Genomic DNA, 14,655 nt, shown 5'->3' with positions numbered 1-14,655 from the left:
CCTCAAACACGACCTAAATGGCCTAGGAGTGTCCTGGATGGGAGCGAGTCTGCGTGGCAGATGCACAAGCTCAACGCCAGGCTCTATTAAAATAATTTAATAAGGAAAACAGAGTTTTCACAACGGAGACTGAAAAGGCTCCTTCGCATTCCAACGCCCCCGCCCCCACCCCCTCCCAGCAAACCACACACCGGACCAGCCCCCTCGCGGGCTTAGGCAGGACTGCTCCATCGGGCCACCAGGGGGCGACCTTGTGCGCAGTGCCTCCCAGCGGGAGGAGCCAGACCTGCCACAGTGGCAGGGGTGGGGCAGGTCACTCGGAGCTGTCCCCATCTGGGCCGCTGTCCGGCGTGGGTGGGAGGAGGGGTCTCCGGCGGGAGCGCTTGACCCGACGAGGGGGCATCAGCAGCCTCCGCTTCAGCACAGCTATGGGCAGGGTGGGGAGACGTCAAGGGCAGGGAAGCCGTGGGGGGACGGGATTGGGTGGGTGAGGAGGGGACTTGCTCACCAGCCACTGTGTCCCGGCTGTCCACTGTGGGTTCCCAGTAGATGCTCTCCCCTCGCCTGAAGTTCCGGTGCAGCCGAGTGCAGAGCGTGGCCAGGGTGAGCAGCACCAACAGGAAGGTCAGGGCCATGGCAGCCCAGGCGGCCTCCTCCGTGCGCGGCGTGGGGCCCCGGGCTGCCCGAGGAGGCGCTGCTGCCCGAGGGGCCGGAGAAGCCAGACTGGGACAGGCACAGCCCCCTGGGCTGCTCTGCCCTTTGGGCATCTGAGCCTCCGGCCTGGAGCTAATACTGCCTCCAGGCCCCCCAGGCAGGAGGGTGCCAGTGGGCACAGGTAGAGCATTATCTTCACGCCGGGGTCCCAACATGGGCTGCTTGGCCTCTAAGCTCAGTGGGGAAACAGAGAGGGAGGAGGGGGTGGGCTGGAGACCAAAGGCAGCCCGCAGCCCACGTCTCTTGGCTCCACCAGGGGAGAGCTGCCTAGGCACTCTGGATGCTGCCACTACACCTGGGGGCCGCCAGCTCCTCAGAGTAAAGGCCAAAGCCAGGGCCTAAGAGGAGAAGAGACAGCAAGTCACCCTTTCTCTGCTCAGAGAACCGAATGACCCCATCATCCTGGGCCACAAACCCAATGACCACCAAGCATGGGCCAGCAACCCTCACCTGCACACACCCTCTCCTGCACAGCCTCCCTCTGCTGGGCACTGGCACCAAGGGAGAGGACCCAGAAAAGCTGTCAGAACACAACCATGCCTTCTCCTTCCTCTGCTTCCGCCGCCTCCTTCTCTTCAGCCAACGGGCAGCCCAGGCTGGCTCGACCCATGCCATCTCCAGCACCACCCCCCATGCTGCCAGCACCAGGGGCTATGAAAGGAGGTAACTGTTAGAGCCAAGATGAAGGTCAGGAGCAAGCAAGAGAAAGTCCCAGAATCTCCCTTGCCCTGCATGTGGGGCTGCAGCCTCTGCCACTGCCAACCAGCTACCACTTACTACTAACCACTTACCCGATCCTGAGTGAGGCTGGGGTCAGGCGTCAGTGAGGGCTGGGCCACACAAATGTGGGCCAGGAGGGCAAGCTGGAGCTTCAGCCAAGGGTGGGCACAGGGGTGGTAGAGGAAGCTGACATCCTTGGCCTGGAAGAAAGGCAATATCAAGCCAGGCTGACATCCTTGGCCTGGAAGAAAGGCGATATCAAGCCAGGCCCTGGTCCCTCCCGAGAATCCCAAGTTCTCCCATCCTGCAGAGCCAACTTAAAAGGACTCCCAGGATGGCCAGATGACCCTTCCACCGTCAGGGCTCAGGAAAGGACAAAGGGCCCAGGATACTGGCATGCATTCCATCTTGCCTTGGAGCATTCCTTTTCAGCTCTCCTCTCCATGTAGAGCTACCTCTTAAAGCCCACAACTTCCACGACAGCACGCATAGTTAACCCTGCCAGTTTCAGACTACTCTTTAGCCATGTTCCTCTGGACCTGCCACCATGGCTCTATGGGTCCCCAGTTGAGACCGTAAGCACCCTCAAATAGAGACCAGGTCTTCCATGTATTGACCTTATCTATATGTTCAGTCTCCCCAAAGAATGCAAATACAGGGCACACAGGCAGCAGGTGCACAATCCAAGGATGGAAACACTTTATCAATTATGAATTATTCTTTGATTGAGCTGACCTGATGCTCAGCACTTGTGCCAGATGCTGTAGGAGAGGCCAAAAGAGAACTCCTGGACTTCTCTGCTTTCAGGGAATGTAAAGGAAACCCAGGGAAACAGAACTACCCCAATGAAAGAGCAAACTAATAAAACTCAGAGTGATTGGTTGTTAAATTATGAGAGACAGATTATAAGCATTACATGAATTTGGAGAAGGTGATGAATAAGGGCTAATGCGATCAGGCAAGGTCTCAAGGGAGAGCTGACTCCTGTGCTGGGCTTGGAAGATGGCTGGAGACAGATGGCAGGAGGATAAGGTGCTGCCTCCTTCAAGTTAGGCTAGGCCCGATGTGGAGGGGGATAAGCAGGGGCAAAGGTACAGCAATGGGAATAAGGCCAGCACTCACATGTGTGGGGAGCAGACCAACAGGACTAGAGAGGAACCGAAGGTGTGCAGAGGTTGGAGGAGATTTCCTGAACTAGGCAGACCCTGAAAAACCACACAGGGGAGTGATAACGCGGGAAATAAGGAGCCACTGGTCTCTGAACAGTGGAATGAAAGGGCTGTTTGGGGAAAAAAATAAGGGAGGTGGCATGAGCCTGGAGCTATTACAGGGATTAAAAAAAAAAAAAAGATATTTCAAAAGGAAAACCACAGGGACAGAGAAGCTACCCAACCACCGGCAATGAAAAAAGACAGGCCTGGCTGCACCCACAGCTGGGTTGGTGACCTGAGGTGTGTAAACTCCTTACAACTTCCTATTTTCTAAAGTGCTGTCCTAGGCTATTTGTTTACTCCTCAAGGAGAGGGACATTACTAATAACCTATCTTAGAGAAAACTGGTGCCCAGAGAAGTCAGGAGACTCCCAGAGCCACACAGCAGAGCTGGAGGATAACCTGTTTTTTTTTCTACTACTCTCAGCGCTCCCACTGCCGTCTCCTGCCCACACAGCCAGGTACTCAACAGCATTCCTGACACAGCACAGCAGAGAACAGAGGCCTGTGGCTTACTGTCCCGGGACTAGGAACACTGCCTCTTACTGGGGGAAGTGGTAAAGAACAGAGCTGGTGGAAGTTCCTAACGCAGAATCAGGACCCAGCGTTGCCTCAGCTGTGGCACAGAGGTCCATCCCTGTCTGGAGACCTTCCTTCCACATGCTCCAGGGCCAAAAAAGAAAGAGAAGAAAAAATTTTAAAGAGAGAAAGAAAGAGAAAGAAAGAAGCTGGTGAGCAGAAAAAGTGGAGAAAGCCCGCAAGGAGCTCGCCGTTTCCAGGGCAGACACCAAGGATGCCTCCTGCTTGTACTTACCTGCTGTGGACTCATCCGTGTGTAGGTCACTCTTGGGGACACCTATACAGGGGGAGAGATGAAAGCTTAGAGTCCCTAGGGGACTCTGCGTGGGTGGTGAGGCGGGGACGGCAGACCCATGCCTGCACGCTGGGCTGGAGGAACCCGCAGAGGTGCTAAGAGGGGTGGCTATGGAGGGTGCCCGCGAGGCCAGGGTGGGAATGGGCTACCCCTTCACACTCCTCTCTCCCACCGCCCTCCAGGCTCCCACCTGTGGGGGCAGAGGCCACAGGCCCTCGGGACAACGGGCTCCCGCCTCCTCTGCCAGCTCAGCCACCACCTGCGGGTTCAATGAGCATAAGAGCTGGGGCATTTGGCCTTGTAAGGGCCCTGCCCTCTCCCTCCCAGGCCCAGCCGGCCAGGGGAGAACTGCTAGTCCACTCCACGCGCCACTCCTTCCAGGACGAACTTTCGGCAAAGTGCTTTGAGATCCCGAGCCAAACGCTTCTCCGGAGCCGGTCGCCTTACCTCACTGGGACACAGGAGCCCCACCAGCACTGCCAGGAGCAGCAGCTGGGGCGGAGGCGGAGGAGGCGCCATCCCGACCCGCCCCAGCCCGGCCAGTCGCCCAGCAAGGGAGAGAGCGCGCGCAGCCTGGCCCTGCCCCCGCGCCGCCCGCGTGCCCACGTAGACCCCGGGCTCGCGCGCGCCGTCCCGCCCCGACCCCAGACCGCGCGCCCCGACTCCCCGGGGCTCGCGCGCCCCTCGCCTCGCCCCGCCCCCACAGCTCCCGCCGCTCTCGCCGGGTGCCCGCCCCGCCCCAGTGCCCGCCCACAGCCCGGACCGTGCGCGCACGCGTTCTCCACCTCAAGCCGGAAAAGTTGGGTGGAAGCCGGTCTACTGCGCGCCCAGCCGAGCTGCGAGGCAGACGGAACCACCTACCTCGCCCGGGCATCCGTCTCAGCGGGTCTCCGTGGCATGTAGGGCTCAGCTGCAGTGCCTGGGTGGGATCGTGGAGCGGGTTTAAGAGCAGGAAATGGGATCCCTGTAAACTGGGTAGCAGGAGGGGAAATGGGTCCGCTCCCTTTCAGCAAACACGCTTCAGCCTCATCAGTGTGACGTGCATCTAGAAAAGGGCCAGAGTCACGAAGCCCGAGCTGCAGAAGGAAGAGGGTCCCTGCCCTAGAGCTACACATTGAGCTCATCCCGCGCCTGTAAATAGCGCCCGAATCCAGAGGAGCCTCGGGGTGGGGGGTGGGGGGTGGGGGGGTCTCAGGCCTGCACGTTCCCCAGGCACAGAAGCGGGTGGAAGCTGGAGCCAGGCTGGGGGCTTCTTTGTGCCCCATGTCCGCCTCCGCTTTCATGATTATCTCAGCGGTGGCCAGCGGGTGCCCAGGGAGACTTCGGTCAGCGTGAGGCGGAGGAGTCACCGGCCTCGCCCCCAGCAAGGAGCTCTGGCCAGACGCCCCGGTGCGCCCCTGGGTGTCCACTCCCCTGTGCCCTTCTCCTTGGCCCGACTCATGATTTTGAGGAAAGACAGGAAAGTGGGTGGAGGGTGTGGGCTGAAATGCCTAGCCCAAAACTTTGAAAAAGAGCAGGAACATCTCCCACATATCTGTGACTTACATGGGATTTCTTACCCTTCCCCAGCTCCCCAGTAATTGCCAGTTACTGGGTTGCTAAGGGGATAATCTATCCCTTCCCACGGCCGGTCGCAGGTAACAGGCAACCCCCTCGAAGGCCACCTAAGTGCGTCTCTTCTTCCAGTTTATTCTCAGAGTTTTGGGGCTATTTCTTTTGTGGAGATCCTGGGGAGCGATGCTGAGGATTTCCTCTACCTGAAAGCAGGTTCCACAGAAGCCCCACGCTCCCGAGATGGAGGGAGGCTGGGGGATTGGCACAGGGCACTGGTGTAAGCAAGGGAACCAGAATTCCCTGGAGCTCTAGCCTCCCGCTGCAAACCTGCTGTCGGGGCACATGCCTGCCCTGGCCCTCACTGACCCTGAGCTGGACCCCTGCCCAGCCGAGTTATTGCGCAGTGGCGGGCTCCCACTAGGCTGAGACAAACACAGAGGTCAGAGAGCACTGCCGAGCCTGGAGCCTGGGCACAGAGGTGCGGTTGGTGGCTCCGGGTGCAGCTGCAGCCGCCCCGCGGAGCCTGCGCCTGGACCTGCGGTTTGTTCACTTCTCCCTTCTGCTACTTCTGAACAGTGGCCCTTGAGGGCGCAGCGACCAGGGTCTCCTCGGCAGCTGCACACAACGTGGGGCGGAGGGGCGGGGACAGAGAACTCTGAGCCTCATCCCGGTCCCCCAAGCCTCCGTCTCTGAGTCTCCCCACTTCTCTGCCGCCCCCACCCGACTCCCTTCCGGCTCATCCTAACTCTCCCTCTGTAGCCCCGGCTCCTTTCACCTTTTGCTTCTGCTTGTCGCAATTGCTGTACAAAGGCCCGAGGCGGGCGTGGGGGGCGGGTGAGGGGAGCCGGGCCCGAACTGGCTGCCTCTGCGGGGCCGCGGCCAATCCAGAGCGCGCCCCCACCCCCACGGGAGGGCCCTGGGCAGCCCGGAGGCCGGGCGGAGCCGCGGGCTGAGCGGGGAGCTCGCCGAGGGGACCTCCTCGCCGCTTGCTTGCCGCCGGCCGGGGGCTCTCCTACCTCGCCATGCCGCCGTGGAGCGCCGCCCTCGCCCTGCTCCTGGCCGCGCTCGCCCTGCTTGGCCTGCTGGCCCCTCGGCTGCAGCGCGCCGTCGGAGTGAGGACCCTGCCAGGGACCCGGGGCCAGGGCCACAAGGAGGAGGTGGACCGCGGAGGCCCAGTGGACCAGTTCAGCGACGGGCGTGAGCCGCTCCCAGGCGGGTGCAGGCTCATCTGTAAGCCGTCGGCGCTGGCCCAGTGCCTGCTGCGTGCCTTGCGACGCTCTGCAGCGCTGGAGCTGGGTCCGCGCTCGTGGCTCTCCGGGCCCCACCTGCAGACCCTCTGCCACTTCGTGCTGCCGGTGGGGCTGGGGCCTGAGCTGGCCCGGGAGTACCTGCAGCTGGCGGACGACGGGCTGGTAGCCCTGGACTGGGTGGTGGGACCTTGCCCCCGGGGCCGCCGGGTAACCAACGCCGGGGGCCTCCCGGCGGTGCTCCTGGTGATCCCCAATGCCTGGGGGCGCCTCACCCGCAACGTGCTTGGCCTCTGCCTGCTGGCCCTGGAGCGCGGCTACTACCCGGTCATCTTCCACCGTCGCGGCCACCACGGCTGCCCGCTGGTCAGCCCCCGACTGCAACCTTTCGGGGACCCGTCCGACCTCAAAGAGGCCATCACTTACATCCGCTTCCGCCACCCCGCAGCCCCGCTGTTCGCAGTGAGCGAGGGCTCAGGCTCGGCGCTGCTGCTGTCCTACCTGGGCGAGTGTGGCTCCTCCAGCTACGTGACTGGCGCTGCCTGTATCTCGCCGGTGCTTCGCTGCCGCGAGTGGTTTGAGGCCGGCCTGCCCTGGCCCTACGAGCGGGGCTTTCTGCTTCACCAGAAGATTGCCCTCAGCAGGTGGGTAATGGAGGCTGTAGACGGGCAGTAGGGGGAAGAGAGTTTGGGGCTGACGGAGAAACAGCCCTGCCTGGTACTGAACAAGTAGATTTAGAGCAAGTTGGGCAAAGGTCTCCTCACACTTTCTGAAGCGCCCAGAGGAAGCAGGTTTAAAAGCCACAAACAAACGGACTCAGTGAGCATCATTAGCTAGAGCAGGAACTGCTGCCCCGGGGCCCTCTGGCCTCACCACAGCCCCATCGTGTCCTAGCAACCCAAGCACCTGCCCTACTTCTGCAGAGGCAGCACCTGACCTGTACATCGCTTAGTCCATAGCTTGTCAAATCAGCAAAGAGGGCCCTGGAAGCAGCTGTAACTGATAATTTGTCCAGGATGTCTCCTTATAATCTCCGAACCTAGAGGTGACAGGAATCAGAAATATGGTGGTATTTGATTTATTAAAATTCTTTAAATCTGACTAATGTTTTGCATATTTCTAGGTATGTACTCAATATTTAATGCAAAAAAAATTAAGAACATTTAAATTAAAAAAAAAAAGAACTCCAAACAGAGAATAATTTCCCGCTAGGGTGACAAGGGAGACTTTTCCACCGAGAATGCCTGAGCAGCCTTCCCACAGCAAATAGCCAGGCTTGAGCTCACACTGTTGCTTTCCTAGGAGATGGCAGAATGAGGTCAAAGACATGATGACGGCTGTATGGTATGGCATAAAGACCTGGGATGTGGAGTCGAACCCACTGGGGTTCAAATCCTGAATTTCCAGCAAGTTAGCTGACCCCGTTAGCCTGGCTTCCCTCTTCAGTTAAAATGCAGTTAATAATAACCACCTCCTAAGGTGGTTATAATCATGAAATAAGATAGCGAAAGTAAGAGGCCCCAGAACATGGGGGAAATTGTGATTTCTTTCTTTCCTTGTCCGGTTTTGACTCCTCTTCTGAGTCAAAGGTCATCCCTGAGTTCAACAACAGCCCAAGGGCTACCATGGCAACCCAGACCTGCCAGAACAGTCCAGGGACACTGTGCTCTCACATGGCTTAATTGCCAGTTTCTATCCACAAATGACCACCATCAGTGGTGACCCTCGGTACCAGCAGCAGGACAAGGGGAAGGAAGTGGAGAGGAAACCTGGGCCTTCAGGAACTGTCCCACCCATAGAAGTTTGGGATTGCTAACTTGAGGCCCCCTTTGAATGACTGCAGAAGGCACCTATCCAAATTCAGCTGGCTAGGCTGGATTAATCTAAACAAAGGACTGAGCTGCCCATCCTGGCCTCCCTGTTAGGGTGCCAGGTCCTTTCCAGGGCCATGAAAACAGCAAAGATGTACCTCTTCCCCAGAGCAGTTGCTCTCAGGTTCCCATTTGGGAACTCACCCTGCAAATTAATTCCATGCCCAATCACTTCCTCTGCCACTCAGCCCTCTCTAGGAATACCTCCCCCACTGATCAAGGTCATAAACATTTGTTATCATTTGGATAGCATATTACTTTTTAAAATACAAGCAAACTAACAGAGTTTAAAGTAAAATGTTGGAGTTCCCATCGTGGCTCAGTGGTTAATGAATCCGACTAGGAACTATGAGGTTGCGGGTTTGATCCCTGGCCTTGCTCAATGGGTTAAGGATCCGTCGTTGCCGTGAGCTAAGGTATAGGTTGCAGATGTGGCTCGGATCCCATGTTGCTGTGGCTGTGGTGTAGGTTGGCAGTACAGCTCTGATTCGACCCCTAGCCTGGGAACATCCATATGCCACAGGAGTGGCCCCAGAAAAGGCAAAAAGACAAAAAAAAAAAAAAAAAGTAAAATGTTAATGATGGGGGGCGTCATTTGCTGGTTTGGATAGTCTGAGCCAGTGAGTTCTTCTAACAGGGGTTCAGGCAGTGACAATTCATAGCAAGTTCCCTACAGAGGGTCAGAAGTTGAGGTCAAGAGGAGAGCTGTCATTGTAACTTAGCGGTTATCAAGTCAAATGCTGTCCTAGGAGTGGGCAGGTAATGCCATGAGTGACCGTCCTGATAGAAACTGTAGCACAGGAGGGAGAGAGGAAATACCCTGCTAATTGCCACACTACCCTGTGTTGCCAGATCTCCTCATTTCCCTCAAGAAGCCAGATCGTTGCATTTTATGCAAAATCTCGTGATTTTATTTGTTTTTTATCTTTTTTGCTTTTTAGGGCTGCACTAGTGGCATGTGGAGTTTCCCAGGCTAGGGGGTCTAATTGGGTTTTCCAGCCACAGCAACGCCAGATCCAAGCCTCGACTTCGATCTACACCACAGCTCAGAGCAACGTGGGATCCTTACTTAACCCACTGAGCGAGGCCAGGGATCGAACCTGCAACCTCATGGCTTCTAGTTGGATTGTTTCCTCTGCACCACGGCAGGAGCTCCTATGTGAAGCATCCTGATTTAAATGATGGCAATGAAATGGAAGTTTTAAAATATACCAAGGGCCAAAGAAAGCCTCTGTGGTCAGAATCTGGCCTGTGGGCTGCCACTGTGTACCTTCTGCTGCCAATGTGTTTCCTAATTCTTTCCTCTCTTTCCTACCTTCCCCATTCCACTTCTTGTTGCCAGGTATGCCACGGCCCTGGAGGAAATAGTGGACACCGGAAAACTGTTCAGGAGCCGCTCCCTGCGAGAGTTTGAGGAGACCCTCTTCTGCCACACCAAGAGTTTCCCCATCAGCTGGGACACCTACTGGGAACACAACGACCCACTCCGGGATGTGGACGAGGCGGCTGTACCTGTACTGTGCATCTGTAGCGCTGATGACCCTGTGTGTGGGCCCCCAAACCGCTTTCTGCCAACTGAACTTTTTCACAGCAACCCCTACTTCTTCCTCCTGCTCAGCCGCCACGGAGGCCACTGTGGCTTCCTGCGCCAGGAGCCCTTGCCAGCCTGGAGCCACGAGGTCATCTTGGAGTATTTCCGGGCCTTGACTGAGTTCTTCCGAACGGAAGAGAGGATGAAAGGGCTGAGTAGGCACCGAGCTTCATTCCTCGTGGGCCGGCGTCGCTGGGGAACCCTGCCGAAGCGGGAGGTCTCTCCCTCTTCCAATCTGGAGGAGATCTTTAGCTGGAAGAGATCATATACAAGGTGAGACCTGAGAGCCCCCCAGCCCTGCAGGGAAGAACAGAGCTGGGCATGATCGAGTCCTGAAAAGGTGCAAAGGACTGAATGGGGCAGGCAGTTCCAGCTCTTTGCCCCCACACAGTCCCTTCCCTCCTACACTGGTCTGTAGAAAGAGACGGAACTTCCAGCAAGCTGGCATTCACTTTCCCCTGAGCGGAACGCCTGCCCAGGCCCTGCTCTACACATTCCAGCTCATCCTGCTTCAGCCGCTGGGCGTTCCTGTCACTGTCCCCTGTCATCAACTTCATAAGCCAAAGAAGAGCACCGCTTAAGTTCCTGGACTCAAGAGAAAATGCTCACGCTCTAGCAATGATGCAGAGATGATGAGTTTTTGTGAGCCATCGGGCAGGTCTGTCCCACCTAAGTAATCAGCTCTGTGACCCCCGCTTTTTAAGCTGGAGCCACTTGATGTGGTGAGGACGGGATGTTTGTGTCTTGGTCCCACTTCTCTCGTTTTTTTTCTGCGGTTGTGGCCCTCAGCTTATTTCAGGCGGGGCAGCTGTGGAAGTGGCTTACAGAGCTGTGTGGCTGCATCTGTCAGGCGTGAATGTGAGAAAGGCACAAAGGCAGTAAGTGCCATTCTGAGACTGGGCGGGGAGGGCGACAAGGTACAGAGTGTGAGTGCCTGTGTCTGGAACACTAAAGTCCAGTCTTTCACACGAGTGTGTCAAGTTCTGCCTGGGAATGCAGCTAATCTGGGGCTTCAGCCTGGGACCCCAAGACTCACTGGAGAGATCGCAAGGATGACTTTAGTAGCAGGAAGTCCCTGCACGCAGGGTCTGCTTGCCCATGACTTAAAGAGCCAGACTCTCAGGCACACCAGCTGCTCCTTCCAGTACTATTTTGATTACTCCAGGGAGTTCTAGCAAGAGCTGTTTTTCTCCTGGGATGTGGTAAAAGTATATATATATATAAAAAGCATAAACCTTGGAGTTCCCATCGTGGTGCAGTGGAAACGAATCCGACTAGGAAACATGAGACTGCAGGTTCGATCCCTGGCCTCGCTCAGTGGGTTAAGGATCAGGCGTTGCTGGGAGCTGTGGTGTAGACTGGCAGCTGTAGCTCCGATTCTAGCCGTAGCCTGGGAACCTCCATATGCCATGAGTGTGGCCCTAAAAAAGCAAAAAAAAAAAAAAAAAAAAAAAAAGTATAAACTTCCTATCTTAGGTGTGTATTTTTGGTTAGTTGCCCTCTTTTCTGATACTACTAAGTAGCCTCTTCCTCTGGGGAGCCTGGAGAGACATCTGGGACCAGAGAAAACAAACAAAATTTCTAAGAGATGGACTAGAGCTGACTCAGTGATTTATGAATATTTCGCATTATCATTATATATATATATATACACCTCTTTTTGCTCAATTATTACCATCCACATAGATGCGGAAAAAGCTTTCTTCTGCATCTGGCCACTCAGTGACTGATTAGCTCTTTGGTTTTACGAAGACCAGTGCTAAAGATTGGAGTAAAATAGGCTCTGTACAGCTTGATCCACACAACTTGGTTTGGATTAAGCCATTAAACAATACAATAGGGCATCCAATTCCTGCCCTCCCCGCCAAACAAAACAAAACACTTTGCCCTGAAGTTTTAATCTGTCATCAAGAAAGAGGCTACCTGTTTTCTTGTTTTGACAGGAAGCTCTATCCTGGCCTCACAAACGGCAAAGCAATTTTAAGGAGAGATGTTTACCAAAAGCTATGGCCTAAGGCTTGAGGAATTCCTGGGGCCATGATTTTAGGTTTGGATAACCTTGGCCTATCCTTGTTCTTCTAGATCAAATAAGAAGAAGCTCTGAGAATTCCCTTGTGGCACAGCAGGTTAAGGATCCAGTTTTGTCACTGCTGTGGCTCTGGTTGATGCTGTGGCACGGGTTCAATCCCTGGCCTGGGAATTTCTGCATGCCTCAGGCATAGCCAAAAGGATAAAAAACTTAAAAATTTAAAAGAAACTCTGGGAGTTCCCATTGTGGCTCAGCAGTTAATGAACCTGACTGGCATCCATGAGGACGCAGGTTCAATCTCTGGCCTCCCTCAATGGGTTAAGGACCCAGCATTGCCGAGAGCTGTGGTGTAGGTTGCAGACGTGGCTCAGATCCCATGTTGCTGTGGCTGTGGTGTAGGCCGGTGGCTACAGCTCCGACTGGACTCCTAGCCTGGGAACCTCCATATGCCGCAGGGGTGGCCCTAAAGACAGAAAGACAAAAAAAAAAAAAAAAAAAGAAGAAAAGAAACTCTGAACTATCCAAGATTCTAAACTGAAATGCAGACAACACTGACCTAAGGCATATTATCCCATCATGAAAAAATGACCTCCGTCCTTCCTCACTTCTGGTTCCTCCTCCTGCACATTCTTCACCTAACATTCTTTCACCATGTCTGTCTGAGCAGGAGAAAATATAAGGAAGTGTACCCTAAAGAAGACATCCTATTTCTAGTTAACCGCCTTGGTGTAAAGCTTGGCGAAGAATTTCTGACATCTGACTGCCCCCCACCCCCAGCATCTGATTCAGTGAGGATTTCAGTTAACAGCCTCAGTTAATTGATTTCAGCATCGTAGGGTCCTGCAGTCCCATAGGCTGGATCCTGCGATCATTCAGAACTCATTGCAAAATGGGAAGCAGTCCAGTGTTTTTTAACCACCCTCTACTCGCGGGGATTGAAGGACCCCTAAGGGCTAAATTCTGGATTGTTTCTCTAGGTCAAATACCTCAGGACTTTGGTTCTTTTAAGATAATAGCTTTTGGGGAAATGATGGTTCCTTTTTTACAGGGAGGCATGCTTGTGGGGGTGGGTGAGGAAGGATATATATAGTTTTATATATATATATATTCCCAGTTATACTCTTAAAGCTCTCAGAACATCAGAACAGCCCTAGTCCAGGCTCCACTGATGCCCTTGGATCCACAGCCCTAGTGACCTAAATCCTAAAGTAATTTTTCCTGTATGCCCTTGGTGCCAGATGTACTCATGATCTGAGGAAGCTATTTCTCTCTCATCTTCTCACCACCATTTGATGACATCACTACTTTTTAGCTCACTTTCTGGCCAAGAAAGTATAGTTGCTATTCAAGCAGGTTTGGGTGACCCTGTCCTTCAGTCTAATGATGAAGGAATCACCCAAATTGGCTTTGCTCTGGTTAAAAGCCAGGCACATATTCTGAGAGAATGAATAGCTCTTGCACAAACTGACTTGTTATGAGTTTGGGGAAGCAAGAAACAAACAACAAAACAAAAGCCACAGAAATACCACTGAGTTGGGCGTATTCCAGGTAGCAAGACTTTAGCAATCCTCTCAGGTCTCGTTCACTTGCTGGCTTCCATTTTGTTCTCTTCATTATTTATAAAAACACCTTCAAATGGTAAAGGAGGAAAGAAAACATAACCCAGTGACAATATAGAAGACATTAATTATCTCAGAAGTAGAAACTGAGTTGTCTGTTTCCACCCACTGGATCTGAACGCAGGAAGCAGACAACTGCTTCTCAAGGTTTCTTTGAGTGCTACTAAGTTTTGACCTCTGATACCAAAGATTAGGTTAAGCTATAACTTAATTCTCTTAAGGATTTAGTATTTTTTATATGTATATACAGGTTTCCAATGTGGCTTGGCCAGAGACGACACTATGAAAAAACGTAGCACCAAATCCTCGTTTTGATAAGACATCATCTCTGTTCTGAGTGAAGATATCCCTTCTAAGACTTGAATACTGTTAGAAAAGAGGTCTTGACACGGGAAGTGTTATCTTGGCTTTGTATATAACCTCAAAACCACCCCAGAGTCAGAAGGCCCTCTGTACTCCTCTTCCACCCAGACCTCAAGATCCTTTGTTAGTCACCCTTACTAATGCCAAGGTTTCTTCCCTTAGAAATGAACTTTAGTATAAATTTCCTTCCCTGCTTAAGCAAGCAGATATACGTGGCCACTTTGGCAGAACTTGCCGATGATACCAAGAAATATTTGATTCTACAAGCCAAGCCAAAAGGATGGCATCAAAAACTGTTTTCACTAGTTTCATTTTACAGAGTTAAGACTGAGAAGTTATACCTAGGAGTATCCAAGTGCCCAGAGATGGAAGGAATGCCTCAGGAAGCAGGAAGTCCCAATGACTGGTAGGATATGCAAGCTAGACTGCCACATGGCACACACATCATGGAGGAGGCAGGTGCTGAGAAATAAGGGTGGTCTATATTAGATATAAGGTTCTTTTTCTTCTGAGGGTCGGTTGTGAGTTGAAATAATGCAAATGAGCTCAGTGGGTTATAAAGACTTCTGGTTAGTTTATGGGCTTGAGGATCAGATATCGGACCTGATCCAAATTCTGGGAGTTGGGAGATGACATAAATATTTTAATAAAAATAGCCTTGCCAGGAGTTCCCGTCATGGCTCAGTGGAAATGAATCTGACTAGTATCCATGAAGATGCAGGTTCTATCCCTGGGCTTCCTCAGTGGCTTAAGAAGCCAGCGTTGCCAATGAGCTGTGGTTTAGCTTGCAGATGTGCCTCAGATCCTGAATTGCTGTGGCTGTGGTATAAGCCAGCAGCTGAAGCTGATTCAACCCTTAGCT

The 14,655-nt window shown here is 53.7% G+C and overlaps 2 protein-coding genes across 8 annotated transcripts; one reads left to right on the top strand and one right to left on the bottom strand.

The window, feature by feature from the left end:
* Positions 1–82: 82 nt before the first annotated feature.
* Positions 83–6,959, bottom strand: TP53I13 (tumor protein p53 inducible protein 13). 7 transcript variants are annotated; one of them, XM_084985649.1, is made up of 8 exons: positions 6,822–6,959; positions 4,381–4,438; positions 3,710–3,778; positions 3,460–3,501; positions 1,506–1,634; positions 1,165–1,365; positions 509–1,052; positions 83–426 (listed from the first exon to the last, which is right to left on the bottom strand). In XM_084985649.1, exons 4-8 carry the CDS (start codon positions 3,472–3,474, stop codon positions 314–316), a joined length of 1,002 nt encoding a protein of 333 aa, XP_084841775.1. In that variant the 5' UTR covers positions 3,475–3,501; positions 3,710–3,778; positions 4,381–4,438; positions 6,822–6,959; the 3' UTR covers positions 83–313. The 7 variants fall into 7 exon arrangements, with proteins under 7 accessions (XP_084841775.1, XP_084841774.1, XP_003131845.5 ...); XM_084985648.1 differs by lacking the exon at positions 6,822–6,959 and having other exon boundaries at positions 4,381–4,518; XM_003131797.7 differs by lacking the exons at positions 4,381–4,438; positions 6,822–6,959 and adding an exon at positions 3,967–4,071.
* ABHD15 (abhydrolase domain containing 15) lies at positions 6,031–11,435 on the top strand. The gene is made up of 2 exons (XM_013989996.3): positions 6,031–6,964; positions 9,534–11,435. Exons 1-2 carry the CDS (start codon positions 6,096–6,098, stop codon positions 10,057–10,059), a joined length of 1,395 nt encoding a protein of 464 aa, XP_013845450.3. The 5' UTR covers positions 6,031–6,095; the 3' UTR covers positions 10,060–11,435.
* Positions 11,436–14,655: the final 3,220 nt, after the last annotated feature.

This window comes from Sus scrofa, chromosome 12 (genome assembly GCF_054392235.1).
Source record: "Sus scrofa isolate SSC_HxYL_T2T_F1_AM1 chromosome 12, Sscrofa_HxYL_maternal_Yorkshire_Landrace_v2.0, whole genome shotgun sequence".
Classification (NCBI taxonomy): domain Eukaryota; kingdom Metazoa; phylum Chordata; class Mammalia; order Artiodactyla; family Suidae; genus Sus; species Sus scrofa.
Note: the sequence above shows the minus strand (reverse complement) of the source record. Positions and strands in the feature narration are given on the sequence as shown.

Coding starts and splice junctions, on each gene's coding strand:
- TP53I13 (XM_003131797.7), bottom strand. CDS start 4,038: ATGGCGCCTCCTCCGCCTCCGCCCCAGCTGCTGCTCCTGGCAGTGCTG. Junction 3,779..3,966: donor GGCTCCTGTGTCCCAGTGAG/GTAAGGCGACCG, acceptor TTGAACCCGCAG/GTGGTGGCTGAGCTGGCAGA. Junction 3,502..3,709: donor TGTGGCCTCTGCCCCCACAG/GTGGGAGCCTGG, acceptor CCCCCTGTATAG/GTGTCCCCAAGAGTGACCTA.
- ABHD15 (XM_013989996.3), top strand. CDS start 6,096: ATGCCGCCGTGGAGCGCCGCCCTCGCCCTGCTCCTGGCCGCGCTCGCC. Junction 6,965..9,533: donor CAGAAGATTGCCCTCAGCAG/GTGGGTAATGGA, acceptor TCTTGTTGCCAG/GTATGCCACGGCCCTGGAGG.